This window comes from Actinia tenebrosa, unplaced genomic scaffold (genome assembly GCF_029948245.1).
Source record: "Actinia tenebrosa isolate PJP-AT-01 unplaced genomic scaffold, QUT_ActTen_1.0 PGA_scaffold13__45_contigs__length_12533684, whole genome shotgun sequence".
NCBI classification, from domain to species: Eukaryota; Metazoa; Cnidaria; class Anthozoa; order Actiniaria; family Actiniidae; genus Actinia; species Actinia tenebrosa.
This window is the reverse complement of record NW_028292573.1, coordinates 9,969,233-9,989,749: the sequence shown is the minus strand read 5'-3', so window position 1 is coordinate 9,989,749 and position 20,517 is coordinate 9,969,233. Positions and strand designations below refer to the sequence as shown.

The window sequence follows — 20,517 nt, the reverse complement described above, 5'->3', positions numbered from 1 at the left end:
TAGTGTGTGAAAAACCACCGCATCATACTTTAAACATAGTTAACCTATACTAAGAAGCTGCGAAAAAAAAAAAAAAAAAAAAGACTTTAAATCATACTGAAACATTTTTATTGTGAATTTTCCTTTTCTTGACGACTGATTAACTATGAACAATTTGTTAACTACAACTAATTGAAAATGCTAGTTCTGTAAATTAATTACAGGTGTTTGTTTATCTTGTGACAGAATTTGTGAAAGGAGATTCATAATATATTTAGTTGTCAATCGATCTGTGGCTTATGTACGATTCTTTTTAGATATTCTGTAGTAGTACACTTCATTTATAACTGCAAAAACTTAATTAAGGACACCGAACGTGGTTGGGTTTCTACGAGTTTTATGAATTAAATCTTGTGTCACTGTTCTCTCCGTTCCTTTGGCCTGATTTCTAGGGTTTTCCTTCTTCTTTCGATTATTTGAACATTATACTTGTTTACTTTAAGAAATCCAAAGGTCAATAGGCTTAAATAGCCGCTGCTATACCGTTTGACCTTTGGATTTCTTCAAGTAAACGAGTTATAACGTTCAAGTAATCGAAAGAAGAACGAAGACCCTAGAAATCAGGCCAAAGGAACGGAGGAGGAACAGTGACACAAGATTTAATTCATAAACTCGTAGAAACCCCAACCACGTTTGGTGTCCCAGTGCCCTTGATTTGATAAAAACCTTTAGGCTCTCAATGCCCATTCGGGACCTCAGATGGCCTTGGGCGTCTTGACGGCTCCCCGATTTTCCGCTTCAAAAGCATGGTGAGACTGCGCTCTGACAGCCTCCTTTTTGCCTTTCGGTCCATGCTTTCCATGAACTGATTAGCTAGGGGGCTTCTCCATGGCAGAGGGTGTTTTATTAAAACTTTACTCTGCTTAGTAGGGCCCCCTTCGTTATTAGAGCCACTGTCCGCTGTATCGTCATCAGCCTGGTCAATCCGCCTCTGACATCGACTCCTCTGATGACATATACTCCAGTTTCATAATTGCCTTGACTTCTCTTTGTCCCCTGGTGATAGCGAGGTTGACAAGTCCGCTGCCTTGGATCTGGATTTTAGGAGCTAAAGAAAAAAGAAAAAAAAACCACCGTCAGTCAAAGTTTCTTATTAAACAAAGTCATAATCGTTGCAAATTCAGTTTACTCACATTTTGTTTTCTTTGTGTTTTCCGCTGCATCTTTTGATGCCTTCCAAGGGCCCCTGAACGCTCTCTTTTGTTTTCTCTTTCTTCTCGTCAGAAAGTGACTTTTAAGGGCAGCTGAAATTATATCAAGTACCCATATATTAAAACTTGAGACAAAATTTGTTAGAAATTTTGGCATTTGGCCGACAATTACTCCTTTAGCATCCATTTGTTTTTGCTTTTGTTTTGTTTTGTTTCGTTTTTTTTTCTTTTTTTTTTTCTTTTTCTTTTTTTTTTTTTTTTTTTTTTTTTTTCCATGTTATTTTATTTCAAACTGCTTCCCCTCCCTTCGGCATTTGAATATTTCTAAAAGGATTTCGTTACCCCTCCCCCCCTCCCCCCCCCCCCGGACCACCACCACCCTTTGTCCTCACCCCTCCCCCCGGGTTAACTTTGATAGGTGCATAAGGCCTTTCGCACTTCGTAATATAAAATACATAAATACCTTCTAACTCGACGGCAGAGACATCCTTATGAACATTCAGAACTCTATCCCTTATTGCGTTATTAATATGTTTCGTTGACGTCATCTCTGAAACTAATTAGGAAATGCCATATTTGAGTGGTAAGTGGAAACTTAATATGGAAAGAAACTATGGATGATTCAGACAAGATCATTTTTATTAAATTTTCATACTTACGCTTTAGTAAAATCCCATATAAGAGGGTTTTCTTCCCTGTCCCGTAATTTCTTTGCTACCAAGCGTACTTCAGACTGTAATAACATAATATAATTCATTAAAATCATAAGATGTACCTTAAGTTATTCTTAGACATAGTAATAATGTTTTCATTATTTGTATGCTGTGATTGTATAATATTGGGGAAAAAATCGAAATCAAATCAATTCCTTTACAAAAAAAGGAAATTATCATTATCATTCAGTGTCTTGTTATTGGAAATCAATAGTAAAGTTTGGTAGCATTAACCACTACCATGGCGGGTTTCCCGCCAATTTTAGCATTGCATAAATTATACCGCTGCATAATTATACCAACTACTCTTCGCGCCAAGAATTCCCAGTAAAATTATCAATAAAAATAGCTTGCTTTTTTAAATATTGCCACTTTACTTACTGCAACAGCCTTTGAGACAGTAATCTTGGTCTTGCTGTTGTCCTTGTTCTGCTGGCTTTCTTTTAAGGCGGCTAGTATTTGGCGGTTTTGTGCTTGCAGTTCTTTAAGCTGTTTCACAATCGTTTCGAAATTTGAAGAAATTTCTTCTTTTCGCTGTCGGGGTCAACGTTCTCATTCTCGCTTGTTGCTTGCAATAGGCGATTTCTGTGTTCTCTTAGCACATCCTCGTTACCACCAGGGACAGAGGGAATAAGTATGTTAAGCCTTTGAGAATTGGCGCCATTTTCAGTATGTCTACTGGTACTGCTTGTACTGGTAGTTGCAGTAAACAGAATGGATTGGCATTGGGCGTCCTGGTAAAGGTGTAGATGTTCTTCCCATTTTTTGATCGCGACGAATGAACGCAATTTATAAGCAAAGATATAGAATGTGCGGGAAACTAGATGACCGACAGAGTTTGTTACCTGTTTGTGACCAAAAGGCGAATGAACGAATAAGCACATCCACCGAACAAATCTACCCCCTATCTATCACGGCGTATCACGTGACTTGTGATGACATATACGTTCATATAATGAAGTCTAATAATAAAAAAGGAATAACTGTCTTATAAAAATGCTGAAGTTGTATCCAGGATTCATGTTAAGTAATATATTTATTATCTTAAAGCTATTTGCTCCATTTTATAAAGTTATGAAATTTTTTCTAAAGCCTAGATTCACGAAATATCATTGCAATAAACTTGATTAGCTTCTAGCTCTAAAACCATCGTACCATTATCTGCCGCCAACAGTGACAGCTCTAAGGAAAAGGGCGCGGTAATAAAGATCCGGCGTGCTTTTGTCCAGTGGCATGTGGTTGATGGACGTGGAACTTTATTACGCTGGAATATGGCTGTTAGCCATTCAAAATGCTTGGATTTTGAGTAATTATCCCAATGATACACACCGTCTTTTTAATTATATAGTTCTGGAAAACAAAATGTCTTCTGCGATGTCAAAGCGTTATCATTGCTTTCATTGTAACGAAGATTTACATTACAGAGTATTTTGCCGTCACAAAGAAGAATTTTATGATCCTTTAACAAATCAATGGCAATTACAGCGGAATGACGACGAAGACTCAAATGATAGTATTTTCACTCACGAGATTGACGGCCAGAACGACACTTCTTCTAATGACTACAGCGAGATAAACGTTTTGGACCAAACTGATCAAGACTCCTCTGATGTGCCAAATACAAACCAACCATCAAGTGACGAATTCTTACCAGCTACTTCACAAAAAGGTATTGATGTTATACGTTTATTTGATGATTAGATTATATAATCTTTAAATGTTAAAGTCAAACTGCATAGATAAAAGACTGAATCTTTAACAAGCGGCTGATTTGCACATGATCTAGCTCCCCTATTGGATTTACTACCAAGCATTAGTGTTATTGAAGCGAGATTAAGTTAGAGGTACAAATGATTCTTTTCTATTTCTATCTTAGCCTCGTTTTCACCGTTACTTTTAAGAAGGGTGCATTATTAAGTAATCGGCTTATGGTTGCCATTAAAACCTCAGTGTTCATTCAGAAAGGTTCATTCAAAGAGTTTATAAAATCATAGCTAGAGATAACTCATTTAAAACGCCAAAAAGAATTTACTATGTTCAAATGGATATTGCTGTACATTTTTGTCTCCAAATCAATTCATGACTGTGGTCATCCTGAGATAGCATGGTATCCGGCAAAACATGTTTGTCAAGTTAGAGAAATACAATTATAAGTAATTTATTTAATATGTCTCTTGGGTTTTTTATTTTCGATTTATCATTTTTCTTTCACGAATTATAAATTGTTGTTTTGCTGACTTAGAAATTTATATTTTATTTTCAATGGAAATCATTTATTTTCAGAGCAAAATTTGGGTCAAAATTATACATTTAGGGACCGGTCATTATTTAAGTTGGAGGTAGGGGGGGGGGGGGGTGGAGGAGAAATTGTCAGTGACGCAAAAAAATTTCAAGGCCCCCCATTTGAAGGCATCCACGTTTATCGAAAACCCCCCATGGATTGTAGTAAAAAATTTAAAAATTTTCCCTAAAAGTCATTTTTAAATTTCAAGACTTTCACTAGCAAAATTTCAGGCCCCCCCCCCCCCCAATTTTTTTCTCCCCCCCCCCCCCCCCCCCCCAACTTAAATAATGACCGGTCCCTTAGCCCATGAGGTTTTTTTTACTGACATTTTTTTTTCTAGTATTATAATGGTTTCACACTTTATCTTATACTATGTTGCAGTTATACAATGCCGAATGAATAAAATACATCGTATTTGCTTATGTTTAAAGGAGACGGAATAAATAACTTTGAGGAAGAAGATCAAGTGTTTTGGGATGACAAGTTGGACAGTGAATCTGACCATGAAGAGATAAGAGGAAATGAAAGAAGGAGATTGGTTGAAACTTGGGATATTGATATCGAAGACGTAGAAAGAGATTTTGAACAATCTAGTGCAGAAATAAGCGTTGCCGTCGAAGCAAGTTCCCGAGTGACCCTTATTAACTGGATTGCCTTGTTTGTGTGCTTTTGGTCTGCATACTTTTCTGTACCAGACCGAGGCATTGATATTCTCCTCGCCTTTTTTAAAGCGATTTTTGAGGTTTTGTGTGAGCTTTCGCCAATCATTTTCCCAACCGCAGTATTGGTTTTCCCGAGCTCCTTCAAACTCTTGAAAAATTATCTTTCTTTTAAAGATAAGCATTCAAAGTATGTTGTTTGTCCGAAATGCGACACCCTATACCGTTTTCAAGACTGCATAACAACAAGATTCGGGCGTGTCATTGCTAAACCATGTTCTCACATTGCTTTTCCGAATCACCGTCAATTGTTTCGCCGCACACCTTGTGGAGCGGAATTGCTTAAGGAAATTCGTTTGAAAAATGGACAGACAAAATTGTACCCACATAAAGTTTATTGTTATAAAGCATCAGAGACACTCTAACTCACTTTATTAAGCGACCAGACTTTGTACAAAAATGTGAGATTTGGAGAAATCGGAATGTACCGGACGATATTTTAGTTGATATTTACGATGGCCAAGTGTGGAAAGATTGGCAATATTTTAACGGCACTCCTTTCCTTGCCCAGCCTAATAATTATGCTTTTATGCTGAATGTTGACTGGTTTCAGCCTTTTAAGCACAGTGTCTATAGCGTTGGAGTCATATATATGGTCCTCCTAAATCTTCCGAGAAAAGAAAGGTACAAAGAGGAAAACGTAATAATAGTTGGGGTAATACCTGGTCCACACGAGCCCAAATTGAATATCAATACGTACTTACAACCACTTGTAGCCGAATTGAACTTATTGTGGCACGAAGGCATCCAAGTTCGGCCTCATGGGAGTAGAACAGCAAGATGTTTTTGAGCTGCCCTCCTTTGTATTGCTTGTGACATTCCTGCACTAAGAAAAGTTTGCGGTTTCTTAGGATGTACTGCTCACCGAGGGTGCTCAAAGTGCACAAGATTTTTTCCCGGAGATTTTAGTAGCATGGATTTTTCAGGTTTCGAAGATGACGATACACCAAGGACAAATGAAGAGCATCGAAGAGAGGCTCAGAAAATACTCAATGCAACAACCGCTGATGAACGAAACCAAATTGAAACTTCCACTGGAACAAGATATTCTGAACTCTTACAGTTGCCTTACTTCGATTGTACTCGTTACCATGTTGTTGATCCTATGCACAATTTGTTTTTAGGGACAGCAAAACATTTAATGAAAAATGTATGGCTAAATGCTGAAACGCCAATTATTTCTAAAGAAAATTTGAATAAAATCCAGGAAAAGGTAGATGACGTCAAAGCACCATCATTTATTGGGCGTCTCCCGAAAAAGATATCAACATCGTTTGGAGGATTTACTGCTGATCAGTGGAAAACATGGACTCTCTTGTATTCTGTATTCTGCATTTGGAATATCGTTCCAACAGATGATTTGGAGCTGTGGAGGTTATTCGTATTGTCCTGCTTTCACCTTTGCTCTCCACTTATTGCAACTGAAGAGCTACAAGAAGGACATGATTACCTAGTGGAATTTTGTAAATCGTTTGAAAAAAGATATGGAAAGGAACGTGTTACGCCAAACATGCATCTACACCTGCACCTCAAACAATGTATTTTAGATTACGGGCCTGTATATTCATTTTGGCTTTTCAGCTTCGAACGTTTCAATGGGATTTTAGGAGCGTTTCGAACTAACAATAGATCTGTTGAAATACAAATCATGAGAAAATTTCTCCAAAAGCATGAACTAAGAGATATCCCTTTACCAGAGAGATTTCGAGAAACTTTCCAACCAGTATTTCAACTTCTTCAGGAGGCACAACAAGTAGGAACACTTGGCGAAAGCATCCCATCAATACCATCAACACTTAATCTTTCAGTTGGTCAAGTACTACGTTGCTTAGAGTGGAGCAATATGAATGCATACTCATGTTTTTCACCTCGATCCATTGATGTTCTTGATGATGACTATACAGAATATCTCATTAAAGCTTATGAAACAATTTTACCTCAACACTCGGTCATTGAATGTGTTACCGATACGTTTGAGAGAATTAGTACCATTGGATATTCGGGGACAAAGCTAGGGTCCTCTGACTCTAGACTGGAACGTTCTTCCTTCATTCTTGCAAGTTGGTGTGGCCAATATAGTGGCAGTATTGAGACCGATTCATTTGACTTGCGCCCCGGTGTTGTCGATTTCTTTCTTAAACAAACCATTATAATTGATGGCAAGCAGGAATCATTGTGTATGGCAAAGGTTCGATGGTATCAGCGACATCCAGAAAGACACAGGATTGACAGACCACATGAAATTTGGTGCAGAAACTTGTTTGAAATGGAAGGGCCCTCTACATTCATTCCCATACAAAGGATACACAGCCAGTTTGTTGCTGCTTACGATGTTATTGACAAAGAAAGAGTATTAATTGTTTGTCCTTTACAACGTAAATTGTACGGATGATGGAGATGACAGTAAAGTATCATCCAGGAAAAATATTCAAAGCTATCAAAAATAAACTGTTTGAACTGTGCATCAGTAACTAGATAGTCAAAATGAAAATTGAATGAATTCTTTGATGAGTTTAAAATTAGATGAATTAAAATAATTATGAATGAAATTGCATATATTGCCAATAAAAAAGATGAATTCATATGTTTAGACTAAACAAAATTGATGCTTCAAATAATATTACAGATGTTAGCGGTTTGAAATGCAGCTGAGGTTAATGGGTTAATGAGTTTTCTTATTGTCACTGGAAAAAACGCATGTACGACTTACGCATATTAAAAATACATCGTCCGCGTTTTTTCCTGTGTGTATCAACGCATATAACCTCACTTTCATGACATCAAAGCAAAACAATGATTGAATTAATGTGGTCGCAACATTGATGTCATGCGTTAGGAGAAAAAATTGACACATATGACTGAGATGGACCTGCATGCACTCCCCCCTCGTAAGTCGTAAAAACAAGCCAACATCCATCATAATTCAGTTGAAAAATTATTGAGTTGTTTTGAAAAGTTTTGATTGCAATAAATTGAAACGGAAACCTCACATCGGATATACTCAGTTTGGGGTATTGTATTTGCTCCCCAGGTAAATATGGGGCAAAGCCTAGTGCAAAGTTGATTTCATATGTGCCCTTCATTTGACAATAGGGCAAATATAGGGCAAAAACGGTTATCATATATCCCCACTGGGTAAATGCGTCTAAACTAAGGGCAAATATATAACATATTTACCCATGTGTTCAGATGTATGGCAAAGCAATGGCAAATTTATTAGAAATTTACCCCGACCTTTGCCTGCATAGGCAAATGTATGGGCAAATATAGAGCACCATATTTGCCCAACATTTGCCAAGCGGACATATGATGACCAAATCCATTATTTCGTCGAGTGCTTCTATTTTTTGTTTTCCTCTTATTTTCTTTCTTCTTTCTCTTCTCTGAGGTAAACTTCTGTGCAGAGCCTTTAAAAATCCGTTTGCAGTCGTCCAGCAGCCGCTGTAATGCTTCTTTGTGTTCAGTCACATTAGCAATTACTTTTTCAATGCCCGCTTTTCGTTTTGCATTAAATTCATGTTGGAAATGGCATCACGTAACCTTCCAAGTACCCCCAAACCACGATTTCTTATGCGCACAGACAAAGGACCTGGTGTTTCGATTACAAATTTCGAGGTGAAGTTCCGAGATGCAGAATTGGCTAGGCTGTTCAATCTTGACTGGCAGATGAGGATTCATCTAGCAGTAAATGATCCATGTCCTGCTGAAAGAACTAATGCTTGCATAGGAGATGCAGTATCAGATGGAGGTTCCCTTCCTTTTAATAAATTCCAGCCACACCAAGAAATCAGCGAAAGTGATTTGGAGAATATAACATCAGAAGAAATCAAAGCTCTTGAAGAAGAATGTGTTGAGCGTAATGTTTGGTACTGTTGCCAAGAGGTTTGCGACAGAATTGATGAATCCCCAGGACCCCATGGATACATGTCAGCTCATGTGACTCCAAGACCAGAATGTCAGTTCTTCTATAATACAAAATATCTCATGGAATACCACACAGCTGGATCGAAATCCGAATTGGTACCTGGGCACTGCTACTTTAGAAAAGTAGAGCTGTTCATTGAAAATCATTACGAGGATGGGGATAACTACAGGGAGTTCATTAAATGTTCAGACCTGCAGCAGTGTTCAACTTGCCAAACATGGGTCGGACCGTCAATCACCAAATGTCCAAGACCATACCCAGACTGGTCAGCCCTTCCAGATTACCACTATGTATCTTATAGCGAGACCCCAATTAAGAACAGAGATGTGGATGACTGGCAACCAAGGACACAACTGATAAAGTGGTTTGAAGACAAGAAAGTAGTGACAGCTGACCCTGACAGTGTTGCCACATTCGCTGATAAACTGATCGTCAAGCCAAAATTGGTGTTTGACTACCTTCAACACCTAGAAATTAAAGAATACAGAAAAGAAAAAAGAAAGCAAGAAAAGGCAGAAGCAAAACAAAAAGCTCAAGACAAAGAATACTGTAATTACGATTGGGACCAGCTAGTCCAGAATGTCGATGATCTTAAAAAGCTACGAGTGGCAGAGCTAAATAAATATTTGCTCCACCATGATCTTAACGACCACTTGAAGAAGAGGAAAGACGAGAAAGTGTTGGTTATTCAAAACCATCACCTACGCACAGAAAGTGAACCGGCCAGTAGCAGGATACATACCGAGGATGAAGACACAGATGCAGAAGAAGAAGAATCCGAATATGAAGATGTTGATCAAGATGATAATGATGAAGATGATAATGACGAAGTCGATGACTTAATTCTTGCAGTCATTGGCAATGACGATGACAAAGCATCCCCTAATGTTTCACGTTCTGGCAGAAAAATAGTGAATAGAAATGAATTGGATTATTTTTACTTTTAAAAACAATTTCAACAAATTAAACAATTTTCCTTTTTTTGTATTGCTTGATGATATAAAGTCATCCCTGTGTATTGCCTACATTCCTGGCCAAAGGCTGCAGACCACCTGATATTCTCAAGAATGATTTAGAACTCAAAGACAAAGAAACAAAAACTGTATATAGAGAACAATAGAATGACTCAACAGAATGGTACGATACTCTAACCGCTCGTGAACTGATTTAAGCGACGTCTGACGTTCATAATTACGACAACCGGTAAGAAACTTTATACTTATACCCTTCGACTATCTTTAACGAAAGTAGATAATGTAAACATGAACAATAAGATAATTCCAATAAGTCTGTCATATCCCCATCGGTGTGTTGGACAAAGTGTAAAAATTTAAAGTAGACAGCTGTTGTAGACAATAGGGACGTCAACAGGAAATGCAACACCATATATTTATCTGAAGTGTGGAATCTAACAACAAAAAGTATGCGGAGATATCATAGTACTGAGGAGACAATGATCGATCAATTAGATGTTAACCCTATTACAATGGCAGCCTTGAAATGTATATACTTTAGAATGTGAGTACTCCCTGTTACTTTGATTATCAATGTAACGTTACAATTACAGAACTCACTGAATTGTACACAAACATATATATGTATTTTTGAGGAATTGGTAGAGGGGGAAGGGGGGGGGGGGCATCTCAATGAAATATGAACGAGAGGGTGGGCCATACAAAAAATTTGTACCAAACTAGGCGGGCTATACATTTTTTTCTGAGAAAGCTCCAAAAACCACCAGCCCCCCCCTCCCGATAAAAAATGAACGGTCCCTAAGAAACGGACTTTTTAAACTATACGAAATTCTCCTCAATAGTTTTAAGGCTGAATTCTTCTAAAAAGGCGACATCTTTAGCTTTTAGGCTTTAAAACTCTCAGCAAATCAAATTGGCAAGAATTACTGTATTTTCAAAATTCCTTGTATATTGATGGATGGTTCATTTAAATTGAATTGTCACGTGATACTTTCCCGCTATTTTGGAGAGATTTGGTATTTCATTACATATATGTGTTGTTGTTTTTTAATATTCTTAACTTAACTTCCTCATGTATTTTATTTCAAGCCGTGGCAGCAATGAGCGTATCAATGTTTGCTGCAGTCAGCTTCGTTCTTCTTGCATTGTTGGCCAACACTTTCAGGTTAGTTGAAAGTTAACTTTTAAACTCACTACCACGGTCCCTGTTAATGAGTCCTGCGTGATCTTTGATAACAAAGGCTTGACAGTTTTCCACAGCTTGGTTTTCGAAGCGGAAACTTAAATTTCGGGTGCGTGACACATTTCGGGAACATTGCGTCGTGACACTTGAATGGCTTCTGATTAACCAAAGTGCTTGAGAAAACCATAGTTGAGAGTACTGCACTGTGCGCTGAAAATCGAATATGATGCTTGTTGCCAGCAATGATAAAAGAAAACTTTAATTTATTAAGTCTTCAATTTCCTTTTTTTCTTTCAAGGAACTGGCGCTCCTTGATGATTGTTTCTGTTGTCCCACAAATCGTATCTATCTTTATCATGTACCTTGTGCCAGAGTCACCGCGATGGCTTCTATTTCAAGGGCGCGTACAAGAAGCCGAAGATATCATCAATGAAGCTGCAAGTGCAAACGGACTATCGATTCCAAAGATATCCCTCGAAAAATCCGGTGGTCCCAATGCAAAACCCGGCGGCACACCCGAAAACGTGTCGCTGTTGAGTCTCTTTAAAAGGAAATCCATTCGTTCCATTACCATGGTAATGTTGATATCTTTCGTCGTCAATGGAATAGGATATTTTGGAATATCGATGAGCGTTAGTCGACTGGGAGAAGACATGTATGTTAATTTTGCCCTGTCGGGCTTAGTAGAGGTACCTTCGTACCTAGTTGGAGTCCCACTCCTTAATCGCATCGGCAGACAAAAGTCGAATTTTGTTTTCACGTTCGGAGCTGCAATAGCATGCTGGTGGTGCATGAGGCTTCAACAAGCAGAAGTTGTCAATTCCATGCTTGTCACGTGTGCAGCCTTATTTGGCAAGTTCTGTGTTTCTGCAACAAATGCAGTTTTATATACCTATGCAGCCGAACTATACCCGACTGTTGTTCGAAACATGGCTCTTGGAGTACTGACAGTATCAAGTCGTATCGGCGCCATAGCAGCACCATTTATAGTTCTTCTCGGCAACGAAAACAGGTCAACTCCAATGTTTATCATCTCCATAGTTACTTTATTCGCCGCACTTCTGGGTCTGAAACTACCAGAAACCAAGGGCAAGCCGCTGCCACAGACGTTTGATGATTTGGTCCACAAAACCGTCTTTGTGGGAACAAGAAGACAAATATATATACCGGGTAGTTGACGTGAGCTTTGAGTAGTTGGATCCGGCAAAAAGGGCAAAACTCCTGGTATTTGTGAAATAAGAGCCTTGACTTGATGTCCGAACCGCGGAGTTAACGCAAAGAAGCGAATTCCCAAGGGCTAATCGTTAGAGGAATTTCTTGTTTACGTTACGACCGCACCAGGACCCAGTTGTATCCACTGGATGAAGTATTCATCCTTCGCATAGAGCTATCCACCTTTCGTGCAACCGGGTCAAAGAGGTATAAATGCCATCGACTTTCTTTCGTTTTCTCACTGGACTCTGAAGACTTCCGCTCAGGTTGTCGAAACGTCAGTTTCCACCAACAGTCTTTCTCAAAACTACACTCACTCAGACAATCACACTTTCTGCAAAACAAAATTGTTCAGAAGTGCAGGATAAATGCAGCATATGCAAGTTATGAAAAAAATGGACACACATCGACCTAATCAGTGTGCTAGTCTTTTAATAACAAACTTCTATTCTTGAGTTTATAAGAAGCTTTGAATGAAATAGATATACCGTTGCAAATAAGAAGCACTTTGACGAAAGTTTAAAATTCCTGAAATGGTTGAGTTAGTTATAAACGGAGTGTTGCGGGTGCAAGTCGCGCCAGTTAGACGTTTGAAATATTCCCCTGAATATATTAGGTTAAGCTAGTGTTTTACCAAATAAATTTATAGCAGAAAAAGAGACGAAAATTTCGACATTATCGTTTTACCTATTAAATATATATGATATCTTCATTATATGTACAATAAAACCTGAACGAATCGTATATTTATATACTGATATTTTACATGGTATAGAATTTTGTTCCAGTTTGCGATCATTCCTTAAAGTTCTTTTATGAGATGACTATTCCTTGCGCAAGCGCACAAGTCGTTGTGCGTTGCATTGTGGGTTACGTAGTGATTTCTTCAAGTAGGTCTCTGCTTTAATTTAAAGTTTTCAACGTAGTGTTTAACGAGCACAGGTATTTGCTAGTTATTGGGTTGTAACTGCAAATATCAATCTCATCACCTTACTTGAGATCCAGAGAATTAAAATATAAATATATGAAGGTCATATATGGGAAAATTCATAGTTAAAGCTAAGGTCTACTCAACATCTTCAAACATTGTCCAAATCCCCCCCTTTGAATGATTGCAAACCACCTAATAAAATTGCCTTTCTACATATTTCTATCACAAGTAATGTTTGACCTCAGGACTCTATTCCGTGTACAGTGCTTTGCCTTGTTCGTCGTGTTCTGAGAGGAATTTCTTTGCGTCTTTGGTTTGTCTTTATCGTGGATTTTTGAGGAGCGTCAGAAATTTCTACATTGTTTTCAATTTGTTTCAGAGGTTGTCGTGCTATCGGCGCGTGAACTTCATTCGAACTGTCAATCACGTTGTCAATAGCAACGGGCTCTATCTCCATAGGTTCTAAGTCGTCCTCGAAAAATGCCTTGTCGTGGCTTTGTCGTAAGATGCTCGGCGTCGATGTTGAACGAGCATATTCTTCAGAAGCTAGAAATGAAGAATCACCCAACTGCCTGTTTAACATACTCCGCTCGTCAAGAGAACGAAACTCATCAAAGAAGCTATCTTCGTCATCCATGACGTCTTCGAGCACCAGGTCCCCCTCGTCCTCCATGTCGCCGTCGTAACCACTTTCAGAAAAACAGCTTATCAAACTAGTATCTAGAAGGCTGTCTTGATTGGGGGGAGTGAGGCTGTTCGTTGAAGGCTGTGATTTTAGTCTGTTTCGCTCTAGACGAAGACTTAGAGGAACAAGATAACTCCTTAGTTCTTCTCGACTTGGAATCTGAATTAAAAAAATAACAATTCTGTATTAGCAATTGCTTTAAAAAAGATGCACAATGAATAATAGACAGCTTACATATGAGATATTTAGCATAAGCATTGCGCGCAAAACGTTTCTCACCTTAAACTCACTGACTTTAGAAAAGCGTTCATCAGAATACCTGTGGAATAAACACGTCAAAATCTCAGCTAATTCAAAAACGCACCAAGAAGTAGCAAATGGAACAGATAAAAAAGCCATTAAACATAGTAGATATATTGAAAAACAGCACACCGATGTGATCAAGATCAGGTTACTTAAGGCGCGATTACACGGAGCACTTTTCTCTGCAACTTGTCTTGCAATAGCGCTGCGACACAAGTTGCATGGAGCATTGCGGCGTGTAACCTACAGCGCACCTTGAAAAAGATGTTTCTACTTTTGGCAACGATTGCATCTCCATTGCACCGTGCAAACACTCTTGCAACTTGTGTCGCAACGCTGTTGAGAGACAAGTTGCAAAGAAAATTGCTCCAGGTAATCGCGCCTTTAGTCTATACCAAGTGGCCAACGTCTTGAGTGTGTTCAATGAATTACGATGCACTCACAGTCGGATTTATTTATTAAACTCTTTCGTTTCTCTTATGTTTAAAAATTCCTTTTATTTATGATTCAAAAGTCCCTGGACATACTGTAAATTTTGGATATTTCTTAAATTTGAAATTTATGTTTTATTTGCACTTCATTATTTCACTTACTTTTCCTTGATTGCCTTCAGTTTGACATTTCTATGGTCGATCGGAGAATCATCTAGTAAACTAAAAGAGAAAAGTATGAAGATATAGAAATATAGATAAGTTGAAAGAGAAAAGTAGCACTACTTGATTAGTACAATGCTAGATGAAGTGCACATGCTTTGAATCACCATAACAACTGTAACCACAGACAACCATGGCACTTTAAGTAAGAGCACTTACCATTTTTGGTGTAAGAAGAATGTGCTTTCTAGTAAATCTGTCATCCTAAGTCCACACATCTGTGGCATGTGAAGTGGCCATGGTAAATCTGGCGACAAATGACATGCAAAAATTACTGCAACTTGCAGTATGATTCAGTCTAATGGAACTCTGTAGTGAAGAATTGCCCTTTGGAGTTAGGTTTTTTACTGCCGCCAGTCAAAAATGTAAAAGGTACCGGCTAGCTATTTCCATTTGATGGTTGCAAAAAAAACACATTTCAGCTTAATTGCAGCTGCAGAGTTTGTGTAATATTGAAAACTGTAATAATAGTATAATAAATGCCAGTCATCGTAAGCAGCTTGGAAATTCACACTTAATTAAATTGATTTATTCATTTTACCTATTTTTTGAATTGCTCGAGCAAGAAGTAAACAGGAGGCAGCAATAGTCGAAGGAGAAAACCTGGAAAATCAAATTAAATATCGTAAAAAATCAAATGACAAAAAGATATCATACTGTAGTGTATCACAACAGTGTACTATACCTTCCAAATTCTGTATGTAATATAGTTAAGTCTGCGATATACGATGCTAGACACTCTGTTGTGCGATCAACCTATGAGACAGAAACCAGTAATTATTTTTTAGCTATTATTCTTTCTGATATATCATTGTATCTCTAGATGATTGACTTACAGCTGCTAGACTGCTGAAGAGTTTGATGAAGTCCGGAGTAGTGAGAACCTAAGAAAAACAGGGAGTACAATTTGAATTTACTTTTTACCACAAACAATGTGTGTGTGTTGGATGTTGAAAAAATACCAAAGCTCGTATATCAGTAAAAATACTTACCCTAACTTGCCCTCGAACACATGACATCACTTCCCCCATCATTCTATTTTTTTCAGAGTGAGACAAAAAACAAAAAAGAAAGGATGTGAGTTCAAGTGCTTTTTATAAGAAACATACTTTTTCGTAGTAACATTCTATTTGTTTCCGTCAGAGGGGGGAAAAAGGAAAAAGAAAGAATGTGAGTTGAAGTTCTGTAGGAAACTCTTTAATTCGTAATGTTCGAGACTTCATTAATGGTATATGAGAGTGTGGGTACTTTATTATATTTGTTGAATCAGGTGAAGTTGTGAAATGTCAAGTTATGTGCTCATGGATAAAGATAGCCAACTTTGCTTTGTACTCTGCAGTTATTACTAGAAGGGATGGGGAGGTCTTTCCAGACAAATACAGCAATACAGGCTGTGGTAAAAAATATTTTTGTAATCTATGGACAGAATGCAATCTGAAACAAATCAGTACTACTAGTTTACCTTACAACTTCTTCATATTTATACGTATTGTCTGTAAGCCAGGCAGCTTCTCTTATAGTAACTATATCCTTCCCTTGAAACCTGACATCACAAAAAAATATTATTAGAAAATAATTCAATGAAACAGTCACTTTGTCTGATTAAGTTCACTGGTCTGATAAGAGCATGTTTTCAAAATGGTTTTTCATGCACACACCAGTGTCTTTACGATTTTGAAAACATGCTTGTGTCATTGGTTTGGCATCCCTGCCCTTGATACTTAAGTTCGCTATTGTCCATTGACCAACTGTTATGTAATATATTCAGGTCTGCGCAAACTCCATTAGAGAGCTCCCTTGAATCTTATTCCTTAGATATCTTCTAGTTTCCATTATTCAAAAGAATGTATGAGATGTGTGGGATGAGCTCGGAAATCATATAAGAACATGTGTGACCTGTAAATTACAAGCCTTGTATGAAATGACTGAAGAAGAGGGCCAATGGGCCTTTCACAACTCCAAGTGGTGTAAAAAATGAGCCAGCTCAACTAGAAACCGTGGACAGTTGTTTCAGGCTTGTATTGGGCCTCGTCAGCACTGTGTATCTAGTAAGCTGGGTATTCTAATTCTCAAAAGAATGTAGGTAAGCATACCTTGCAGCAATCAAAATGCAAGTGATTCCTAGTAGCTGTAGTTCAGATCTCTGAACTTTTCTTCTCATTATAAACTGGTCAACACAGTTGACAGCAATGTGAACAATTTCACTTGAAAAATCCTGTGAAGAAATATATATTTTATATTATATTAAAGCATTAGATTATCTCAAATTTCAAAATATTTTGGGAAACATTGATTTCAAATATTAATTACCTTCATAACTGCTACTTCAACAAGCCAGTCTACTAAAATACACCTTTGAAGGAAAAAAATTATTATTACATAGTGTGCAATATAATATTCAGTATATTATCGATTTCATTTCCCCATCCCTTACTTTTAAGGTTGCGTGAGTGACCAGTAGTTTCTCAATATTATCATCATACCATCATACCCTGTAAAGCAGCCCAGTTAGGATTGGGTGGTAGCTGGGTCACACTTTTCCTACCCTACTAATCCTAATCCCTTTTGCAGCCCCATGCAGGCTATAAACAGGGAAAGATAATAATTATTTTTTTAAATTATGCTATTTGGGAAATAATTCATGATCAACTGCTTACCTCATTGTGCTGTTCAGCTCAGTTTGAAATGAAAACAGTCTATGTGCATTCATGGCTTTTGATCTTGCAACAAACTTCACATTGAAAAGATATAAGTATTATTTCCCATGGTCGTACAAACTAAATATATTAAAAAATCTATATAAAATGACCAGTCAACGAACGTTGAACCAAAATTGGCACTCATTGGGCAAGACACCTCTTCAGCCAGTCCATATTGCAAACAGCCATTCTTGGTAATTGAGCATTTTTTGATCCTGTATTGGATCAATGACTTATTTCAACTTTTTAATTAAATTTTTTAACTCCGCCATGGCTGGTCCGAAGCCCATATGAGAAAGAAGAAGGGTTGGGCGAAGGGCTAGCAACACTAATCAACTTAAAACTGGCAAAGATCATCTCAGCAATATACCTACCTCAGTTAAAAACTCAGAAACTTGTTCTTTCGTAGCACCTCCAAGATTTCCAGCTGCATATTCCATAGCCAGCATGAGCTGAGCTTCTATATTGCCGCTGCTTGCGATGTCACGCAATTCCCGAACACTTTGCAAAGTCAAAGAAGGTTCCAATGATCGTTCAGTTGATTTGAGTTTCCAGATTTCAAAAGCTGCATGACAAGATCCAAGACTCTTGGCTTTTTCTAGCCATTGTATACTTTCTTCCTTCTTGTTTGCATCCTTTCATAAACAATTTTTTTTAGTTTGAATTAGATTTAGATTTTTTTCATCTGCAATTCTCAGATGAAATAATCAGTGGCAAATTTTTTAGCAAATGACATAGGATTGAAATCACTGTTGATGCATTGAGATTACTTGCATACAAAGACATACCTGATGTAAGCTCATAATTTTTCCAACACAGTACAGAAGAGATTTATTCAAACAGTCATTAGCCTGTAAAAAAAAACCACCAAGAACAATTTTATAACTGGATGATTTATATTTGAATCATGGCTAACATTATTATTATTATACTTTAGCTATTATAATATTAATAAGAATAATTGAGTTTCATAATAAGATGTTCTTCTCCCCCCCCCCCCCCCCCCCCACTTTTTTACTTGATTGTAAATTAGTATTGAAAACCTGGGATATACTAGTAAACTAATTGTATATATGCCTGATGAAACAATGATTTTCCCAGAGAAGAAAACCTTGAAAAAGATCTGATATCAAGACAGAGAACAGCATATCAAACACACTTACTACACATGCAGTATCCAAACTAGTGACCCGACTTTTTGAACTAACAAGTTCGTAAAGAAGCAAAAAATAAAATTTTCCCCAATCCAACTTACCTCAGAGCCAGAACAATATTCAAACATATTCTTGAACACACAAGCTTTACAGCACACTCCACTTGGAGCCCAAGGAGGACGAACAAAAAACCAGGTAAATGGAGTTCTGTTGGCAAGAGACCTCTCAGCCATGCAGAACAATTCAGCGGCAATTTTGCCATTCACTTGTGCATTATTGGTGCTATTACGTTTGTCTTCCGTAACTGGAGGAAATAGTAAAGAGAAATTATTTTCCTCTAAAGGCATGAAAATATCAAATCTTCAAGAAAGGAGAATACCCCCTCCCCTCCCCCAAAAAAATCAAAACAAGCAACAGATTTTCTTCTCAAATTTGCTTAAAAAAAAAAGCTTTCAGGAAAACACAACTAGATATCACACTTTTCTTTAAGTAATTTGAGGGATTATTCGTGTAGTTTTGTTCAAGCATTCCCTTACACTCGAAAGAAGTTTTTGAATGAAGTCCATTTAAAGGGAAACAATGGAATTTTTAACGGTCAGTCATGGCTATTATAATATACTCTCATAGGAGTACTGTTCGTTTATTGATATAGTATGTAAACTATAATGTAACTGATAAAACTCAAAAGGTAACGTATTCCCTTACAAACTGCCAAAGAGAATTTTTATAAAAATTTCATTGTAATGAGTTCGAATTTTCACGTGAATATTTATGTAACGTACGTACGCCAAGGCTTCAGCTACATGAAACATGTCACGCAACTATTCGTTTCAAAAATAACGGATCAGAAAGAATATAAGTAATACGACTTAGAAATGACATTGAGTATTATTAGGGCTGGGAAAAGGTCGAAGGTTTGAACTGAATGTGGTCTAAAACAGCAGGACTTTACGTACAAACGTAAACAAAAATTTAAAAACCGCGCTAAACGATTACTGGATTTACTGGCCAAGAGCTGATCAAAATGTATTTTGCGTGCTTCCTAAGAAAAACAAACCACTTACTTCCTTCATTATACAAATGAGCAAGTCCTATCTTGATTAATGCTTCAATATTACCAACATTTGCAGCTCTAAAATGAATGAAAATAAAAATAACCGTTAAAATTCTTTTGGCCACAGCAAACCGCAAAGCGACGCGCGGGACTTTCGAGTCAGAGAGCGCGTCTTTCAACGAACCTTTCCAAAATACCAAGATTTCTTGGAGAAGGCCAGATGCCAGGAAAAGAAACTGTTAACCATAGAAAAGAAGAAGTATCTATAAGGTTTTTGAGGCTTGAGCACACCTGTTAATTAAAAAAAATTGGTTAATAATCATTCGAAGACGCTACTAGGTCAACGGTTCTTAACGGTCAACAACGCGCAAACTCAAGTTCCATCACAACTATAAACACATTAAAAAAATTTTTATTTATGCATTACATTGTCTATACCTTCAGACAATACGCTCTAAATATCTCACACTTACCAATCTTAAGTTTGTAAGGTCTTTCGCAGGTAAAAACTTGAGAATAAGTAGGAGGACTTCTTCCGGTAAAGAGAGCAGTGGACGCGCTCTGAATGAGCTTCGTGTGCGTCTGACACAGATACTTCTAGTTTTGATTTTCATTTGTAATACTTAGCTTAAAAACCAAGGAATATGAGAGTAGATTTTTAAGCTAAAAGAGTTAAGAATAGAGAGAATAAGAGGAGAGTAAAAGAAGCTAGATGAAGAGGTGACAGCGAACACAAGTGATAAGAGCAGCTACCGTTAGGCGTTACGTGAAGCGGTTGAGCAGATCACGTGTGGGGAAATACGGGTTGCTGATTGGCTGATAAAACAATAGGGGCATC

At 37.5% G+C, this 20,517-nt stretch overlaps 4 protein-coding genes across 4 annotated transcripts; 3 read left to right on the top strand and 1 right to left on the bottom strand.

The window, feature by feature from the left end:
• Nucleotides 1–2,635: 2,635 nt before the first annotated feature.
• Nucleotides 2,636–5,271, top strand: LOC148911805 (uncharacterized). Its single transcript, XM_089028760.1, has 2 exons — nt 2,636–3,572; nt 4,619–5,271. The coding sequence occupies exons 1-2, from the start codon at nt 3,137–3,139 to the stop codon at nt 5,269–5,271; spliced, it is 1,089 nt and encodes a 362-aa protein (XP_088884886.1). The 5' UTR covers nt 2,636–3,136.
• Nucleotides 5,272–8,296: 3,025 nt separating this feature from the next.
• Nucleotides 8,297–10,230, top strand: LOC148911804 (uncharacterized). Its single transcript, XM_089029298.1, has one exon. The coding sequence runs from the start codon at nt 8,423–8,425 to the stop codon at nt 9,776–9,778; it is 1,356 nt and encodes a 451-aa protein (XP_088885424.1). The 5' UTR covers nt 8,297–8,422; the 3' UTR covers nt 9,779–10,230.
• LOC116308908 (organic cation/carnitine transporter 2) lies at nt 9,953–12,625 on the top strand. Its single transcript, XM_089028759.1, has 3 exons — nt 9,953–9,968; nt 10,895–10,970; nt 11,287–12,625. The coding sequence occupies exons 1-3, from the start codon at nt 9,953–9,955 to the stop codon at nt 12,164–12,166; spliced, it is 972 nt and encodes a 323-aa protein (XP_088884885.1). The 3' UTR covers nt 12,167–12,625.
• LOC116308907 (cyclin-F) lies at nt 12,616–20,423 on the bottom strand. Its single transcript, XM_031719428.2, has 18 exons — nt 20,153–20,423; nt 19,864–19,970; nt 19,690–19,757; nt 18,727–18,929; nt 18,260–18,322; nt 17,846–18,106; nt 17,430–17,503; nt 17,083–17,125; nt 16,866–16,987; nt 16,235–16,315; nt 15,765–15,807; nt 15,609–15,656; nt 15,458–15,528; nt 15,314–15,375; nt 14,932–15,019; nt 14,713–14,772; nt 14,096–14,135; nt 12,616–13,975 (listed from the first exon to the last, which is right to left on the bottom strand). The coding sequence occupies exons 1-18, from the start codon at nt 20,291–20,293 to the stop codon at nt 13,373–13,375; spliced, it is 2,178 nt and encodes a 725-aa protein (XP_031575288.1). The 5' UTR covers nt 20,294–20,423; the 3' UTR covers nt 12,616–13,372.
• Between the last annotated feature and the right edge of the window lie 94 nt (nt 20,424–20,517).

Coding starts and splice junctions, on each gene's coding strand:
- LOC148911805 (XM_089028760.1), top strand. CDS start 3,137: ATGTGGTTGATGGACGTGGAACTTTATTACGCTGGAATATGGCTGTTA. Junction 3,573..4,618: donor ACCAGCTACTTCACAAAAAG/GTATTGATGTTA, acceptor TTATGTTTAAAG/GAGACGGAATAAATAACTTT.
- LOC148911804 (XM_089029298.1), top strand. CDS start 8,423: ATGTTGGAAATGGCATCACGTAACCTTCCAAGTACCCCCAAACCACGA.
- LOC116308908 (XM_089028759.1), top strand. Junction 10,971..11,286: donor TTGTTGGCCAACACTTTCAG/GTTAGTTGAAAG, acceptor TTTTCTTTCAAG/GAACTGGCGCTCCTTGATGA.
- LOC116308907 (XM_031719428.2), bottom strand. CDS start 20,293: ATGAAAATCAAAACTAGAAGTATCTGTGTCAGACGCACACGAAGCTCA. Junction 16,988..17,082: donor TTGAAGTAGCAGTTATGAAG/GTAATTAATATT, acceptor ATTTCTTCACAG/GATTTTTCAAGTGAAATTGT. Junction 15,376..15,457: donor TTACATACAGAATTTGGAAG/GTATAGTACACT, acceptor TTGATTTTCCAG/GTTTTCTCCTTCGACTATTG.